General features: G+C 42.1%; 2 protein-coding genes and 1 pseudogene across 2 annotated transcripts in view; 2 read left to right on the top strand and 1 right to left on the bottom strand.

Annotated features, from left to right (window-relative positions):
* Positions 1-17110, bottom strand: part of NUP205 (nucleoporin 205) — a 71439-nt gene that overhangs the window by 16719 nt on the left and 37610 nt on the right. Inside the window, exons 23-32 of the mRNA XM_028525484.2 lie at positions 11058-11172; positions 7882-8031; positions 7185-7256; positions 6720-6877; positions 5963-6043; positions 4993-5184; positions 4231-4498; positions 4044-4142; positions 2081-2229; positions 812-1003 (exon numbers count right to left, since the gene is read on the bottom strand). Of these exons, the coding sequence (XP_028381285.2) occupies positions 812-1003; positions 2081-2229; positions 4044-4142; positions 4231-4498; positions 4993-5184; positions 5963-6043; positions 6720-6877; positions 7185-7256; positions 7882-8031; positions 11058-11172 (1476 nt within the window). The remainder of the gene's footprint in view (positions 1-811; positions 1004-2080; positions 2230-4043; positions 4143-4230; positions 4499-4992; positions 5185-5962; positions 6044-6719; positions 6878-7184; positions 7257-7881; positions 8032-11057; positions 11173-17110) is intronic.
* Positions 9419-10430, top strand: LOC114507593 (40S ribosomal protein S3a-like). The gene is given in 2 exon segments (XM_036010937.1): positions 9419-10100; positions 10103-10430. Coding segments are annotated over 2 exon segments (786 nt in total). The 5' UTR covers positions 9419-9598; the 3' UTR covers positions 10387-10430.
* Positions 14636-16663, top strand: LOC114507920 (annotated as a pseudogene).

Genomic DNA, 17110 nt, shown 5'->3' with positions numbered 1-17110 from the left:
CGAGCCATCGCTGGAGAGAAGTTCTGAGCTAGCTACGAAGGGGCACACTGCACCACCTTTCTCGTGGGATTTTTTGAGGATTAAATGGCACAGCATATCTGAAGTGCCGCATACAGCGTTTTGCACAAATTAAGTATCCAAACAAAGAGTAGTTTCTGTCATCACCAGGTGGGCTCATGGAGGGCAGGGAAGAGTGTTTTGCTCACAACTGTGTCCTCTCGTACCTACTGCCGTGCCTGACGTATAATACACATTTAATAAATACTTGTTGAATGAATAAACGAAGGAGGGAGAAAGTTAATCAACTTAAGTCTAAGACTCCAGTGCTCCTACTATTGTGACACTGTAACATTCTTAAGCAGGAGAAAACAGAGAAAACAGATTTGGAGTCAAGGAGATGATGAACTACAGACTGGACTGAAAACCCTGTGTTTGAGGTGGAGCCAGCGCATCCACACTGGAATGCCCAGGAGGCAACCACCGTCCCAGAACCTCGTGGTGGGGGGGCCGCTTTGCCCCCGGCCCTCCTCGGAGAGCACGGGGTGCCGCGTCACTCACCACCACCAGCAACCTAAGGAAGGAGCAGTTCCGTTATCCAACTAACTCTCTCAGGATCACTGCCACTTAACTTTGGCATGCCTGGGAGATACATTTCTGGGATATGTCCCCAAATTTAAAACTCTGTAGAACAGTCACAGTTCACATGATAGAAATATTCCCAAGGTATTATTTCACATTAACATTGTGTACTACATCTATCACCACAGGAAACAAGCAGCAGATCTAACCTCAAATGAATACAGAGCCTTACCATCTTAGATTCGTAAGTATAAAGGGCTTTTAAAAGCGGTGGTTGCGGCGTGAGTAAGCTCTGCAAAGTATGGTCATCCTCTACCAAGCTGTCCACCAGCACCTTCAAATAGCCACTGTTGGACAGGTACAGGAGCCACTGCTGCTGCTTGTCCACGGCGACGATCCGATCGAGTAGAGCCAGCGCCAGCATCTGAAGGCACATCAAAGCACGAGCGTGGGGGTGGCGGCCGACTCAGAGACAGGGGCGACCTGCGTCTGCAAGTGGTCCCAACCCTTCTCACAAGGAGAATCGATGCTTGCAATAAAACTTTCTTGTTTTTTTGAGAAACTGAAAGCTACATATCCAAAATCTCAACTGATCAATAAAAGGAAAGTTTTCAGGATAAAGTTTTACTTTAGAAGCAAAACCCAATACATTAAAATGAGAACATTAAATATATTTCAGCAGAACCTGAACATTACTTGTTGAACAAAAATTCTTTAAAATAACCTTTTCCTTATAGTGATAAAATTTTATACATTCTAGAAAACACAGAAAATACACAGCCTGATAAACAGTCTGAGAAGCAAAATTAACCTGGTGTGGCTCAGCAGACTGAGTGCAGACCTGTGAAGCAAAGTGTTGCCAGTTCCATTCCCAGTCAGGGCACAGGCCCGGTTGCGGGCCAGGTCCCCCGGTAGGGGGCGTGTGAGAGGCAACCACACACTCATGTTTCTCTCCCTCTCTTTCTCCTTCCCTTCCCCTCTCTCTAAAAACAAATAAATAAAATACTTTAAAAATTTTTTTTAAGTTAAAAGAGTTAATCCATTTTAGTTTATCTCCTCCTAGTCTTTTTTCTATGCATAAGAATACATTTTTTAAACATAATTCAGAATTTATCGCAGTTTATATTTTACCCCATTTCTTAGAATCCTGTTTCCCATGGTTTTTCAAATGCACGATTCACATGTTATATAACTTCCCACTAGCAGGAAGTTATCTGCAGCATCTCTGTTGTTTCTACCAGTGTCAGGTGAACCTCAGAATCAGCAAGAAGATTATTCTGAGGGAAAATTCTGAACTAATTAAGATTCTAAACAGAGTTAAGCAAAACATATGACTAAACCAAATAAAAATTCCAAGTGACAGTAAATAAGCAAGTTCACTAAAATACACTGCAGAAAACAATTCTCAGTATGTAACATGCTTCTAAAATGTTGAGTCAGTTTATGCCTTCGCAAGTTAAAACATTTATTCAATTATAACACTGAACAGGAGTTGCTGTACCCTTCCAATCTCATGGCCGTCACACGCGTCCCGACAGACCACTTCCATGAGCGCGGCGCCGTAGCTCTCGATGATGGCGATGTTTTCTCTCTGTAACTTACTAAACACGTCTTCAGGGGCTGTCAACCTTTCCCACATGGTTTTTTTGGCTACAAGAGTGACAGCAGAAAAATCTTAAATACTCCAATAAAAAAGGTTTTGGTCAATGAATCATTACGCTACAAGTGCAACATGCTAGTAGGTATTAGCTATCAAATTACAATAAGGGAAAATCGCAAATTACAAAGACACAAAATGAAATATGACGATGTGAGGTGTTACGGTCAAGAGCAACAACATTCAAGGGAAACAAACAGAGAAAACTTAAAACTGAATGCTAATTCTCAGATCTGTCAGATATGCAAGTTATTTAGTCTTTGTAAGTCAGGTTCCTTTCAATCAAAACAGGGAGAAGGGCTGGCCAGTTTCTAGTAGTTTGGCTAAAGTAGAAGTAGTGTGGAAAAATAAATACATAAACATTAAAATTCAGTTTCTGTTTCAAAACAAAACATAAAGTAGGTACAGTGTCTGGCACAAAAGTATGTGTATAATAAATACTGTTTAAATTTAATATTTCTAATTTGAAACTTAAAAGCACTATTACCTGGGGAAAAAAGTACTTTGTTATTTAAAATAAGTCAAAATAAGATGTAACTATGGTTAAAAAAATAATTAAGTGATAAAATTACTCTAACAATAGATCACATGAAATTTAAAGACAAAGAATTTTCTTTCACAGTTGCACTGCTTTACCACATCGTGATAATATGACATAAAAATCACGATGTAGAGCTCCACCTAGCGGTTGAGTGTTGATTTTGCCAATTCAACTGAACACAAAATTAATTTTAGACCAGAAGAAAATAGGGGAATTGTGTTGAGGTAAAGGGGGAGTGGGATCCCTATTGCTGTCTCACTAGAAAAAGCTCCTATTTGTTTAAAAGGCTTCTCTGAACTATTATTTTTAATAACCTTAAAAATATTTTTGTGCATTAAGTGGGTAGGACACTTCTCTAAATACATCATTTGGCTATTGTTATCTTCTAAGAACGATATTATGTAAAACTATATAGCCAGTAAAGAATAACATTAGATAATCTGGGTCTTAGACTCAGAGTGGTTTTTAAGAATCTATGTACAAAATAACAAATACTCATAGGGTTCCCAGGAGGGCACGGGAGTCCATTATGTAACTCTGGCACAGAGCATTATACCCTGACTAGTCTGCTGTCAAAAACATGTTTCACATCTGGAGACCAAAGAATCTGGCTCACTACTATTAATTAAAAACACGAACTACGTTTTAGAAAGCAGTGTTTATCACTATTTTAAATATAAGTATCTTCTGAAGAAGTAATTCCACTTCTCAGAATGTGTCCAAGAAAACCTCACAACCGTGTATAAAAAGACATATGCATGCTATGGATGAGTGTGTGGATGGTAGAGGGCCATTCAACACAATCCATTGAAAGAAAACTGTGCACACTCTTATCAGGGAAATTCCACAGTGAAGTATTCTTCTTGAAAAATACATAGGCATGTAAAAGAATATTTGATGCAATATTTTTTATAGTAAAGTTAGAAATAATTCAAATGCCTATGAACAAAGCCAACTGTAATGTAATAACATTACCTCCGAGCTCTGGAAGAACACAGCCATTTTAAAGGTTAGGGTTAGGGCCAGAGGGAGAGTTACAGAAATATAGGCTAAGATCCTATTTGAGGGGTTTTCACAGTTCTCACGTGTTACCTTTATAATTTTAGAAAACTAAACATTCTTCCTCTACTTTAGAGTAAGTCCCTTTCATGATTCCATCAAGGCTCATTTATTTCAGCTTGGCTTAGACAGCAGATAAAAAAGTGATTTTTAAAAGTTTAACCCATCACTAAAACCAGAAAAGTTTAGGGATCTATCTAACTCTACCTGCTTCCAAGGTGTCGGGTTCATCTGGTCTCTGGGCGATCTGCAGGTAATAGAGTAGAGAGCCGTACAGGTGTGTCCTCACTCGCTGGAACCCGCCACCTAGGGAGACACAGAGAACACTTTTTTCCAAACCAAAGTTAAAACAAATACAAAAGCTGTAATTTATAGAAAATTCAGATGAAAGGACCTGTCTTCAAAATGAAGTCTAAGAGTTTCTTCAATATGATGTGAAGCGAAGAATCTCCAATAGAAGCGAAACCCACCACCGGGTTCTCCGCGGGCGCAGGGGAGGCGATGGAGCCCTCGAGCATAAAAGCGTAGTGGGCCTCTCCGAGCCCCGAGGCTAACGGCTGCTTCTGCTCCGTGCGGACGGCCTGGCTCAGGTGGGCGGTCAGGGTGAACACAGCACCTGCCACCACGGGCATCAACTCCTGTGCTGCCTCGTCGTCCAGTATCTTAGAGCAAAGACAAGTCAGAGTGAGGACCCTGCTTTTGGCTACACTCACCGATACGCTGTATGTATGCTCAGCTGTTCAAATACCATAAGAACGAAGACAGCGCTGCACTGTTCAAAGAAAACAAGCTAGTACGAGTACATACGATGCTGAGTAACGCGTGCTCTCGACCAGAAGGGATTCCTTGCAGAACCCCCTAGGTTTTCAGGGGCCAATCACATAAATGGCCTCACCACTAGACTGTCCCATTCCGTAGGTCTGGTGAGATCTGTCCATGAGAATTTTTTTTAAAACTCCCTAGATAATTCTGATACACCCTCTAGCTGACAGCGGGCATTGTAGAGAATCAATACCTTTCTCAAGGAAAGGCTTCACACTGGTGTTGCACGACTCTATGTATTCCTAGTCTAAGTGGGAAGTAAAACGGAGAGTGGCACACTGTGTGCACACAAGCATCTGTGCAGCAGCGTGAAGTAGCTGAGGAAGCGCGTCACCTTATCATGCACATCTTGTAAAATATCACGAATAATCAGCTGCCGGTCCTCCGCCTGAATGAGGTCCTGGGGACAAGCTGTCAGGATAATCTCCACCAGCTGCCTCCACGACTCCAGCACGTGCCGCTTTGCGTGGAGACACTGCAACAACTTGTTCCTCGCCACCACGTACTGGAGGATGGTGCTGATCTCCTGGAGCCCGAGAAGTGCAATCGCGAGGTTAATTAGCACAGGGCAAATTAACACATGGCAAAACAGCTCCCTATTTTTTCACTGCCAGTTAATCTGAAAATGCTGACATTTGGGAAACCTTCCACACATATGCCAGCCAGCAGACAACTTTCCATGTTATACTGGTAGCCAGTGCTATGAAAAATGAAAAATAATATATATGGCTCTGTGTGTGTGCAAGGCACAGTGCAAAGGTGGTACACGAATGGCAACCAGCTTTTTAACCCAGTCTTCTTTCTCCTCGCAACTATCTACGTGTGCTAAATCCTTGAGCACTACAGTTGCCTAAAACCCAGGTTCTGTGGCATTTTCCCCTGATGTGTCTTTCGTACCTTTCCCTCTTGTCTGGGCCCAACCAGCTCTGTCTCCACATACGTGGTTCTGCCCACCTGACCTCTTACTCATAATTCCCCACTCATGTGACAAATGACCCTCTTCCCTCACTGACAGGCAGGAAGTGAAGTCTAATATGCAATATGGACAGGAAGCACTTCCTTAACCAATCAAGCAGAAAAAGTGTTACTATGATATCCAGACATTCACTTCAGTTCAGCTTACAAAAATCATAAAATCAAAAATGAAAGATTCCATTAAAGTTTAATTTTTAAGTCATTTACTAATTAATGAACTACAAGTCAATTTACTGTTCACTCTGTCGTCTAACTGGCACATCAGGGAGTTCAAGCAGTAAAGGGTTAGAACACACACACACACACACACACACACTCAGCAGGCTCACCTCCATCAGCAGAGGCCTCTGTCCGATGGCCGCCATGCCCTGAAGGGCATTCACTTCAGCTACAAGGACCCTGTGAAGAAGCTACGTAAGTGGGTAAAGAGAGAAAAATAAGACCATTTCAGACACAGAGAGAACAATACCCCTAGCAATTCATATAAACTGCCCTAGAAGGAAAAGTTTCAGGTACCTTTATATAAAATCTAACTGTGGCACTGTCCTGTTCCTAGTCAAAAACATCAGGTGCCCCTCAGTGCGAGGGGGGTGCCCAGGAGCCTCTGTGGCAGGTAAGTCAGCGCAAATGCCCTGGTTATCTTCTCCCTGCTAGCGAGGCCATTACCACTTACCGGGCAGAAAGGCAAACGGTTAAAACCACTCCCCAGTCGCAGCTGGGAGGCACGACGACTGAGAGAAAGGGGATGAGGAACCTTTTAAACAGGCAAAGTTAGGGCGGTCTACTCAGTCTGATTTCCCAGCTGTTGGAAAACTGGAAACCACAGTCCAGTAAACCAGTGCCTCTACCGGGAAATAATCACAACCTCTATCAACCAGTACCTCTATCAGAATATAATCAGTATATTATATATGTAATTTTTTAGTTTTATTTTATTTTAATTGTTCAAGTAGTTTTCGGTCTTTTACTCCCATCCCAGCCCACCCCCCATCCCTCCCCCTGAGAATATAATCAGTATGTTATATTTCTGTCTGATGAAGCAGGATGAACTACTGGGTACCGCACACACTGGAACCCCATCCTCACCTTGACGTTGCAGACCGTCTGTCCCCGCAGGTTCTTATGTTCACAGTTCGCTATAACTTGTTCAATCTGGACCCGATCAAAGAAATCCAACTGCAAAGGCTCGGGGATCTCCTGACTGAAGTCAATCGAGTCGAGAATACTTAAAATTTTCCGACGTACTGGAAATAATAAAAAGTAGTTCAATTTTACTCGGGACATTGAGAAGAGCAAGCCACTGTGTGCCAATCAAAGACAGTGAGTACTATGTTCAAAGAGCGCATTAGTCTAGAAAATAAAATAAATTTTCTATCTAATATATCTATTTGCAAAAATATTTTTTTCCTATTTATCATCCTAGTTACAACTTTTTTTTTGGATGACAAATAATCTTTTACGTGGCCTTTCTATACCAGTTAAGAATTTGAAGATGCGGGCATGAGAGTTATCTCCTGAAACTCTACTAATTGTGCGTTCCGAGGGCTTTACCTTTGGTAGCGGTGTCAAAGTGAAGGAACCCAGAGACAGACCGATTTTCATCTTCTACTCCTCCTTCGCCATCTGTTGGAGCATCCGTAATCACAGATCAGAAAAAGAACAACATACTTGTAAAATTTATTTGAAACTAACAAACATAAAGTGTTCTCTTTCTAGGTCACTGTTTCTAGGTCAAAGAGCCCTCTGCGAACAGGTAATTAAAATGCAAAGCTGATGAGGACTTACCAACCGCATTCCTCTAATTCTTTCTGTCCCTGTGGGAACCACTTGACAATTGTAAAGAGGATAATCAGAACTCCAAAAGAGGCAGGACCCAATCATGTCCCAGAGATGATTAGAAAAGCTTGTGCTTAATTTGCATATATAATACACACTGAAATATCTTAGGTCACGCTGGCTCTTTGAGACAAACTCTTCTGAAATCTGTGTATATATTAGCTGGCCTGAAGGTTGTGGGTTAAGCTCAAATCTGTGTAACTGACTAGAGCAAAATGTGGATGCTTCAAACAAAATTAAATGACAATTATGGGATAAGTCTACAATTTTGTGCTTTAAGGAAAAATCCTAAAGGCAGAAAGAACTTGTTTGGCCCACACTCACAAGCTCAGCACGGGAGCCAGACCTGTGCCTGCACCCACCCAGACCAGGCGGCAGCGCGGGGCCGCGATGGCCGCAGCCGCCTGCTCACCCGAGTATGGCTTCACGGGCATGTCGTCCAGCAGGAGGTGCAGGAGCCTCTGGGTGTGCGACCGCTGGCGATTCAGAGAAGTCACCCTTAGCTCTATCGAGGCAGTCTTCATCAGCCACGACATTTGGTTCAAAATAGATATTTCGTATTCTGGAAGTCAAATCCGTAAGTTTAGTTTCCCAGAAAAATAACACGAGATCAGAATAGGCCTAAATTCCAAAACTCATCACATATTTTCTCACAAAACTTAGTCAATAATTTATGAAACTTGGCAACATGAAAATTTATATTACTCTGTAAAATGAAAAAAGAAAAAAACATGCCAACGGAGGAAAAAATAAGGTAGTGTATTCTATAAAAAATGAGCAAAAGCAAATGAAGAACGAGATCAAGTTTCCATTACCAGCATAGTGTCACACAGATCCACAGAATTCTGAGTCCCTCACATTCTGACATTAATACAGAAGGTAATACTTAAACAAATTCTCAAATATATAAAAATATTTAAAAATTAAAAACAATCATAGCTTCACTTTTATTTCATAAGACAAACACACTTTAAAAACTTACAATTAACTTAAATTGTGTAACTTTCTGACATCCCTCAAGACAGCCCAGGACATCTGGTGGAACATCTCACCAGGGGCGGGACGTCCCCCCCAGCAGCCCCTGGCGAGGGGCAGCCGGGGCACTACGCTCGCCCACGGCCCTGGCCTCCACAAGGGCCGCAGGTGACCAAGAGCGGGAGCAAGCCGGGGCGCAGCTGCCAAGGCACCTCACCACGCACACAAGTTCGTGTGGGACACGGCTGAGAGGCGTGCGGTTGAGCCCCTCATGAGCAGAGTGCCGGGGAGCAGCTTGGGGTCTCCAAGGACAGGCGGGCTCTCGAGTTCATCAAGAAAAGTGGTGATGGTTGGGGGGAAGGTGGACACACATCCACACCAAGAGGAAGAGAGGGGAGCTGAGCCCGTCCTGGTGGCCATGAGAAAAGCAGCTGCCAAGCAGGACTGAGCCCCGTCCCTCTCTGCGCGTGTGAAAACAACAACAACAACAAAACCCATATAATTACGGTTGGGAATCACATAAGTTTTTGAACCCAATATTATTATAATATGCCCAACTTTGAAGTCCTACCTTGTGACAGTATAAACAAAATACACCAAATACTACTACTGCTGCTACTACTGCTACTACTTATAATAATAATAACAACAACAATAATAATAATAATAGTGGGCAAAGCTGGATCAATTTTTTTAAAATGTACCATAATAGGCAAGCCTGTTTTTCCAGTTAGGCATAAAAAAGGGTTTTTAAAAACTTTTTAAAAAAATTTTTAGAGATTTTTAAAAATTTATTTTTAGAGAGAGGGGCAAGAAAGGAGAAAGAGGGAGAGAAACATTAATGCATGGTTGCCTCTTGTGTGCCCTCCTGAACTGGGGATCTGGCCCACAACCCAGGCACGTGCCCTGCCTGGGAATCGAACCGGCAACCCCTTGGTTCAGAGGCCCATGCTCAATCCACTGAGCTACACCAACCAGGGCAAAAAACTTCTTATATAAACAAATCTTAGGACTAAAACTATGATACACTTATGAAAATGAAGTGAAAATTTTTTGCCAATGGATAACTCCCAAGGGTTTCTGACACCATTGCTCTACTGATAATCACTAGTTATAAAAACTTGTTGTGACCTTTTGGCTCTCGGAGCAACACCATGACGGTGGGCAAGAAAAAGCACCTGATGAAAGGTGGCAAAAAGGGAGCAAAGAAAGTGGCCGATCCGTTTTCTAAGAAAGACTGGTCCGATGTGAAAGCACCAGCTACATTCAACATCAGGAATAATGGAAAAACACTAGTCACGAGATCTCCAGGAACCAAAGGCGCATCGGATGGTCCGAAGGGCCGTGTATTTGAAGTGAGCCTAGCTGATCTGCAGAGTGATGAAGTTGCACTTAGAAAATTCAAACTAATTACTGAGGATGTTCAGGGCAAAAATTGCCTGAATTTCCATGGCGTGGATCTTATCCGTGACAAAAAGTGCTCCACGGTCAAAAAATGGCAGACCATGCCTGACACTCATGTTGAAGTCAAGACTACCGATGGGTATTTGCTTCATTTGTTCTGTGCTGGTTTTACTAAAACACACAACAATTGGATTCAGAAGACCTCTTGTGCTCAGCATCAGCAGGCCCGCCAAATCCAGAAGGAGATGATGGAATCATGACCCGGGAGGTGCCGACAAATGATTTCAAAGAAGTGATTAATAAACTGATCCCAGATCGCACTGGGAAAGGCACAGAAAAGGCTCGCCAATATATTTGTCTGCCCCATGAGGTCTTCGTTAGAAAAGTCAAAATGCTGACGAAGCCCAAGTCGGAACTGGGAAAACTCACGGAGCTTCCCGGTGGGGGCAGCAGTTGTGGAAAAGCTCCTGGGGGTGGGACAGGCGCTGAAGTCGAACGAGCTGATGGAGACGAGCCCCCAGACCATGAGTCTGTTTAAATTCAGACATTTAATGGTGACAAATAAAAAGGCCTATTTGTGATTTAAAAAAAAAATTGTTGTGAAATCATTGAGCCTGGATTTCCTAAAACATAAAGATGATGTGAAGTAGATTTTAAAAAACTCAACAGATCCCCACTGTCTGGATATAACATGAATTCAAAAAAACTGTTAAAAGCTGATCAAAATGAAAATTATGTAATGTAGAACCCTATAAAGCATGGGTAGCCTGGGATCATTGTGTTGGTCAGGTCAATAAACTAAGTTATAAGTAGTTTCCCCCATAATTAGTTTTCTATTTTTCACTTCGAGACCTAATATAGTTTTAATATATATACAAAAAAGTAACATAAAACAGAGATTTTTATAAAAATTATTTTACTAAAAAAAATCTGAATTTCCAGAATTTTCTTATCCTTCAACACAATTTAAAAATTTTGCTAGGAAGGCGATCAGATTTCATCTCTGACAGACTTTCAAAATCATCTTGTGCTGGCAGCTAAAACATCGGTCTTCTCTAGCACAAAGCACAAAAGCAACCCAAAGTGGCAAGCTAGTGACAAAAAGAGAACAGAATTCCACAACCACAACCACAACCCACAAATGTTACGTGAGTAAACCCACTCAACATGGACTTTACTAATTTTTTTTAAGGAAAAATAATGTCCTACCTTTGTTAGAAAAAGGTAAATGTTGCAACTGAGAAAATAAGAAGTCCTGGCTGGTTCTCAAGTACCGCAGAGTAGGGCCGGACGTGTCGGAGCAGGCGCATAACTGATAGATCACCTTCAAGTTCAAACAAGAAAGCCCCCAAGTCAATGTTGTTCTTATACATCTTAAGATAGCTAAAGCTACTAAGCAGAAGCATCAACAACACAAGCATAAAACCTAGAAGCTGGGCGTTATAAACAGTCCTTAGCACCTTAAGTCAAGAAGATATGTTAAAATACAAGTAAGAATGATGAAGACATTACTCTAGGACTAACTGTGAAATCACCCTAAATATATTTATTAACATCTACACATACAGTTAATTAACAAGTTTTAATATTTTAACTACTATTAGTATCAAATTACTTAGAAGTAACTTCTGCAAACCATAGTTTCTTTCTTTTTTTTTTTTAAAGATTTCATTTATTTATTTTTAGAGAGGGAAGAGAGGGAGATAGAGAGAGACAGAGAGAAACATCAATGTGTGGTTGCTGGGAGTTATGGCCTGCAACCCAGGCATGTACCCTGGCTGGGAATCGAACCTGGGACACTTTGGTTCCCAGGCTGCGCTCAATCCACTGAGCTACGCCAGCCAGGGCTACCATAGTTTCTTTAATCCCAACCTCAGGGAGATAGATTTACTAGAATTGAAGGAACTGAAGAATTACAAAAATCTACAGATTCAACTAAGTTACAAATATAAACTCTAAATAAAAAGTTAACAAAAATAATAGAAGTAGAAATAAATGCTTTTATATCAAATATAAGAAGATGTGAACAGCTATAATAAATATCGAGATTTCCACTAGATATATGAATATCATCAAGAGATAAAAATAGATGAAATGACAAAACACATTTTACAGGAGAAAAAATAAAAATAGCCAGTAATCAAAGAAAAATGTTCACCCAAAGACTTCTGGCCAAGATGGAGACGCAGGTAGACACACTGTGCCTCCTCACACAACCAAAATAGGGACAACAATTTAGAAACAGAATAACAACCAGAACTGACAGAAAATTGAACTGTATGGAAGTCCAACAACCAAGGAGTTAAAATAGACACGTTCATCCGGACCAGTAGGAGGGGCGGAGTCAGGCAGCCAGGCAGAGAGGGGTCACGGCACAAAGAGTGGTGGGACTGGGCGCATAAGACATCCCGGGTGTGCAAGACCACAGCAGGTGAATCCTGGGCATGCAGGTGGTGGCTGGTAGACCCCAGGCGCAGGGAGGCAACCGGCTGACCCACCGAGGCAGCAATTGTGAAGCAAGGCACTAGCCACAATCCAGGGTCCCAGAACTGGGAAATAGAGCCTCCGGGCACTGATTGAAAATACCTGTGGGGATTGAGGCACAGGGAGACACCCAGACTCACAGGAGAGTGCGTTGGAGAGACCCACAGGGTCCTGGAACGTACAAAGGCCCACCCACAGGGGAATCAGCACCAGAAAGGCCCAGTTTGCTTGGGGGAAGTGGGAGAAGTGACTGAAATCTGGCAGAGAGAGGAGCAAGTGGCATTGTTCCCTCTCGGACCCTGCCCCCACAAACAGCGCCACAACCCAGTGACCGGGTTGCCCCGCCCTAGTGAACACCTGAGGCTCCACCCTTCATACCTAACAGACTCAACAAGACAAAAAAAAATGGCCCAAACGGAAGAACAGATCAAAGCTCCACAGCAAATACAATTAAGCGACCAAGAGATAGCCAACCTATCAGATGCACAGTTCAAAGCACTAGTGATCATGATGTTCACAGAATTGGTTGAATTTGGTCGCATATTAGATGAAAAAATGAAGGCTATGCTGAGTGAAATAAAAGAAAATGCACAGGGAACCAATAGTGATGGGAAGAAATCTGGGACTCGAATCAATGGAGTGGACCAGAAGGAAGAAAGAAACAACTAAACAGAAATGAAGAAACAAGAATTCAAAAAAACGAGGAGAGGCTCAAGAACCTCCAGAACATCTTTAAATATTCCAACATCCGAATTATAGGGGTACCAGAAGGAGAAGAGGAAGAGCAACAAGTGGAAAACTTATTTGAACAAATAATAAAGGAGAACTTCCCCATTCTGTCAAAGGAAATAGGCTTCCAGGAAGTCCAGGAAGCTCAGAGAGCCCCAAAGAAGTTGGACCCAAGAAGAAACACACCAAGGCACATCATCATTACATTAGCCAAGTTAAAAATGAAGGAGAGAATCCTAGAAGCAGCAAGAGATAAGGAGACAGTAACCTACAAAGGAGTTCCCATAAGACTGTCAGCTGATTTCTCAAAAGAGACCTTTTAGGCAAGAAGGGGCTGGAAAGAAGTATTTGAAGTCATGAAAGGCAAGGACCTCCATCCAAGATTGCTCTATCCAGCAAAGCTTTCATTTAGACTAGAAGGGCAGATAAAGTGCTTCTCAGATAAGGTTAAGTTAAAGGAGTTCATCATCACTAAGCCCTTATTTTATGAAATGTTAAAGGGATTTATCTAAGAAAAAGATAAAAAACATGTACAGTAAAATGACAGCAAACTCACAATTATTAACAACCACACCTAAAACAAAAACAAAAGCAAACTACGCATACTACTAGAACAAGAACAGAACCACAGAAATGGAGGTCACATGGAGGGTTAGCAACAGGGGAGTGGGAGGAGGAGAAAATGGGAAAAAGTACAGAGAATAAGTAGCATAGATGGTAGGTAGAAAATAGACAGGGAGAGGGCAAGAACAGTATGGGAAATGTAGAAGCCAACGAACTTATAAGTATGACACATGGACATGAACTAAAGGTGGGGAATGTGGGTGGGAGAGGGTGTGCAGGGTGAAGGGGAGTGAAGGGGGGAAAATGGGACAACTGTAATAGCATAATCAATAAAATATATTTAAAAAAAGAAAACTGCTCACCCTTTGCAGTAACTTTTAAAATATAAAGGCAGTAAGACAGGCCTCCAATGCAAATCAGCAAAATGTTTAAATGTGAAAAACAAATCCCAGTATTTTGGCAAAATGGTAGAGAAAATTTTCGTTCATGAGTAATTCATTTTATAAATGTTTATTAAACTCTTTTCATGTACCAAGCACCATTTAACACCCACTGTAATTGTTATAATGACTTCCGAATCAAAATCTCAACTCATAAAGCTATTCGCATCCTTTGACCCACACAGCCTATCCTCACTATTGGCAGAGTTGGTACTTGCAAATTCAGCTACGTGCTGAAATGTACTTGTAACTCCAAAATCAAAACTTGCATGGTTTTGCAGTCATTCACGGAAAGGCACCAAGGGTGCCTTGGTCATTCATGTACCAAGCGGTAAAAAACTGGAGTGGCCCAGTTCGATGTGCTCTGCTGAGACTGAACAAGGCAAGGCTCTGCCGTCCCGCTTCAGTTCTCACACCACAAACAACTGCTCTTCTCCCTGTGCGTCAGTGCTCCGTTTTGTGCTTGTTCTTAGTGATGTTACTGGCTGACATGGTCCCTAAGCCTAGTGCTGGGATGCTGGGTGGTGTTCCCGAGGGTGGGAAGGCTGGGATGTGGCTTACGGAGAAAACATGGGTGTTGGGCAAGCTTCCTTCACACATGAGCTGCAGTGCCACTGGCTGTGAGTTCAATGGTAGTTAATTAATTATATATGCAAAGGTTAATTAATAATAAAAATATTAAGTAACATATAAAATAGTGTCTATAAACAGAAACACACATAAAACGAAGTGATGTATTCATTAACTGATGAAAATGTTGAGAGCAGAGGCTGGCAGGACTCTGACCCTATGTCTTCCCTAGGAGCAATGGTTCAATATTTGTTCAATTCAGCATTCACTGTAAATATATAAAATAAATTAACAACCAACTGCAAAAGCAGAGGAAAAAAAACTAGAAATGACCAAAATATAATTTACATTGAAGTTGCATAGAGAGTTTATACACTGAGCGGGAAACCCCCCACACAACTGTGTGTCCACTGAGATTAACCAAACAAGCAATATGTATGCACAAGGTAACATGTAAGGTATCACAAAGTGAAACTTCAACAGCCCTTCTGCAGCTGTATTCTTATCTCTCAAACAACCTTGACACTGATTTAATGCTCTGTAGACAAACAAAAACTGGTTAATATGAACTTCCCAAAACAAAACAAAAATCAGTCATTTGTACCAGATGCCGAGTGAAGAAGAACCAAGCACAGATCCCCGAAGACGTGGCACGAACTGTCACGGGGGGAGGACACAAAACGTGCGTGCATTCCCGCGGCACCGCAGACATTCTGCACGCACGCGCCCAGCATCCCCCCTACCCTCCAGACAAGGGAGGAAATTCAGTCTCCGTCCTTAAACAGCAGCACAGCCACCTGCTCTGCACCGAGAGCCGCTCTCAGGCTTCAGCTGCCAGTAGCCGGGAGCTCTCCAAACCTGCTTCCAAAGACATCTGCAAATCGAACTATCACCCGCATCCCCCCGGGCTGAGCCCTCCAACCCCGGCAACCCCCAGTCTTCTTTGAAGTGCACATGGGAGGCAAGCAAGGTGGTCAAATTGTCTTAGAACTATTGGTAGATACTGTCCCCAAAACTGCAGAAAATTTTTGTGCATTGTGCACAGGAGAAAAAGGCATTGGCCTAACCACTGGAAAATCTCTCCATTCAAAGGATGCCTGTTCCATAGAATTATTAAGAAATTTAAGATTCTGGGTAGAAACCTCTCGAATCAGAATGGGGCAGGTAGAGAAGTATTTAGGGTGAAAAGTTTGAAGGTGAGAATTCCTGTTACAAGCACAACCAGGAGGGTTTATTGAGCACGGCAGGCTCAGGCTGCGGGACCCACGGCTCTCCGTTCTTTATCACAGCAGTTCCGACTCCTCATTCGGACTGGAAACGTGGCATTTGGCCAAGTAATTAAAGGAATGGGTGTGGCGAGGGTTCTGGAAAATGTATAAGTGAAAAGTGGAAAGCCTGCCAAATTGTGCATCATCGCAGAAGGTGGAGAACTGACGGGGACAATTGAGGAATATTCCCAAAAGATGGTTCTGAAGACGGTCATCCAGATTTCCCCCAGGATGGAGATATGGATTTAAAAGATGTAGATAAAATGTTACTAATAACAAAAGACTTAAAAAAATAACATTGGAAATACTCTTCAATCCCAGAACTGGGAGATGGCCATTAAAAAACACACAGAAGTTTTAAGGTGTGTGGAAGGTTCGAAGGATGTTACTGAGAAAGCAGATGGCTCTGAGCCACAACCTGTATCTTTAGGCTGCACGCTAAATATCGGTGCTTGTAAACTGATGTCAAACTGTCAAACTGTTACTGATTAACAGTTATCTGGAGGCTCTTGAAACAGACCCACTGAAGACCGAAGCACTGTACCACGGAGCAAGGGCGGCAGGGGCTGAACGAACGCAGCAAGCGCTGGCTGATCTTAAGAAAGCCCAGTAGACAGCTCCAGAAGAGAGCTATCCAGGCAGAACTGCTGAATTCGAACACAAGACAAAGGCACAAAAAGATACAGAAGGGAGCACATACAAAAATGTTTGCTTAATAAGGAATTCAGCTTTGCTTAAACATGACACCTTGATGGTATAAAGGCAATAAAAAAATTTAAGGGATGTTGTCTATTATATTATATATGGTCCCTAATTGCCTTCCTTGACACTTCAGTTCCCTATTGTTTACAGTTCAGAAATACTGATATGGGTTCACTGTTAATACAAATATTACAAAGTAAAAGAGAGAGAGAAAGAGAGAAAAGATGTCAGGCTCAGTCTCGACTTCTCACTTCTTGTACTGTTGGATGATGAAGGTTATCAATAAGGCCTGAGTTATTTCACTTTGCTACAGTCAGATTTATTTAAACAAACAAGCTCTTTTTAGAGGTTTGAATTTTCCTCTGAAGCATAAACCTACAGGCAAAGAAAGCATCTTTCGTTAACAATGGAGTGGTGCTTGTTAACATGCAGACTCTGACTCAGCAGCTCTGGAGTGGAGCCTGAGCTTCTGCATTAACAAGCCCCCAGCTGGTGATGCTGGTGA

Source organism: Phyllostomus discolor, chromosome 10 (genome assembly GCF_004126475.2).
Source record: "Phyllostomus discolor isolate MPI-MPIP mPhyDis1 chromosome 10, mPhyDis1.pri.v3, whole genome shotgun sequence".
NCBI lineage: Eukaryota > Metazoa > Chordata > Mammalia > Chiroptera > Phyllostomidae > Phyllostomus > Phyllostomus discolor.
This window is presented reverse-complemented; position numbering and strand designations above follow the sequence as displayed.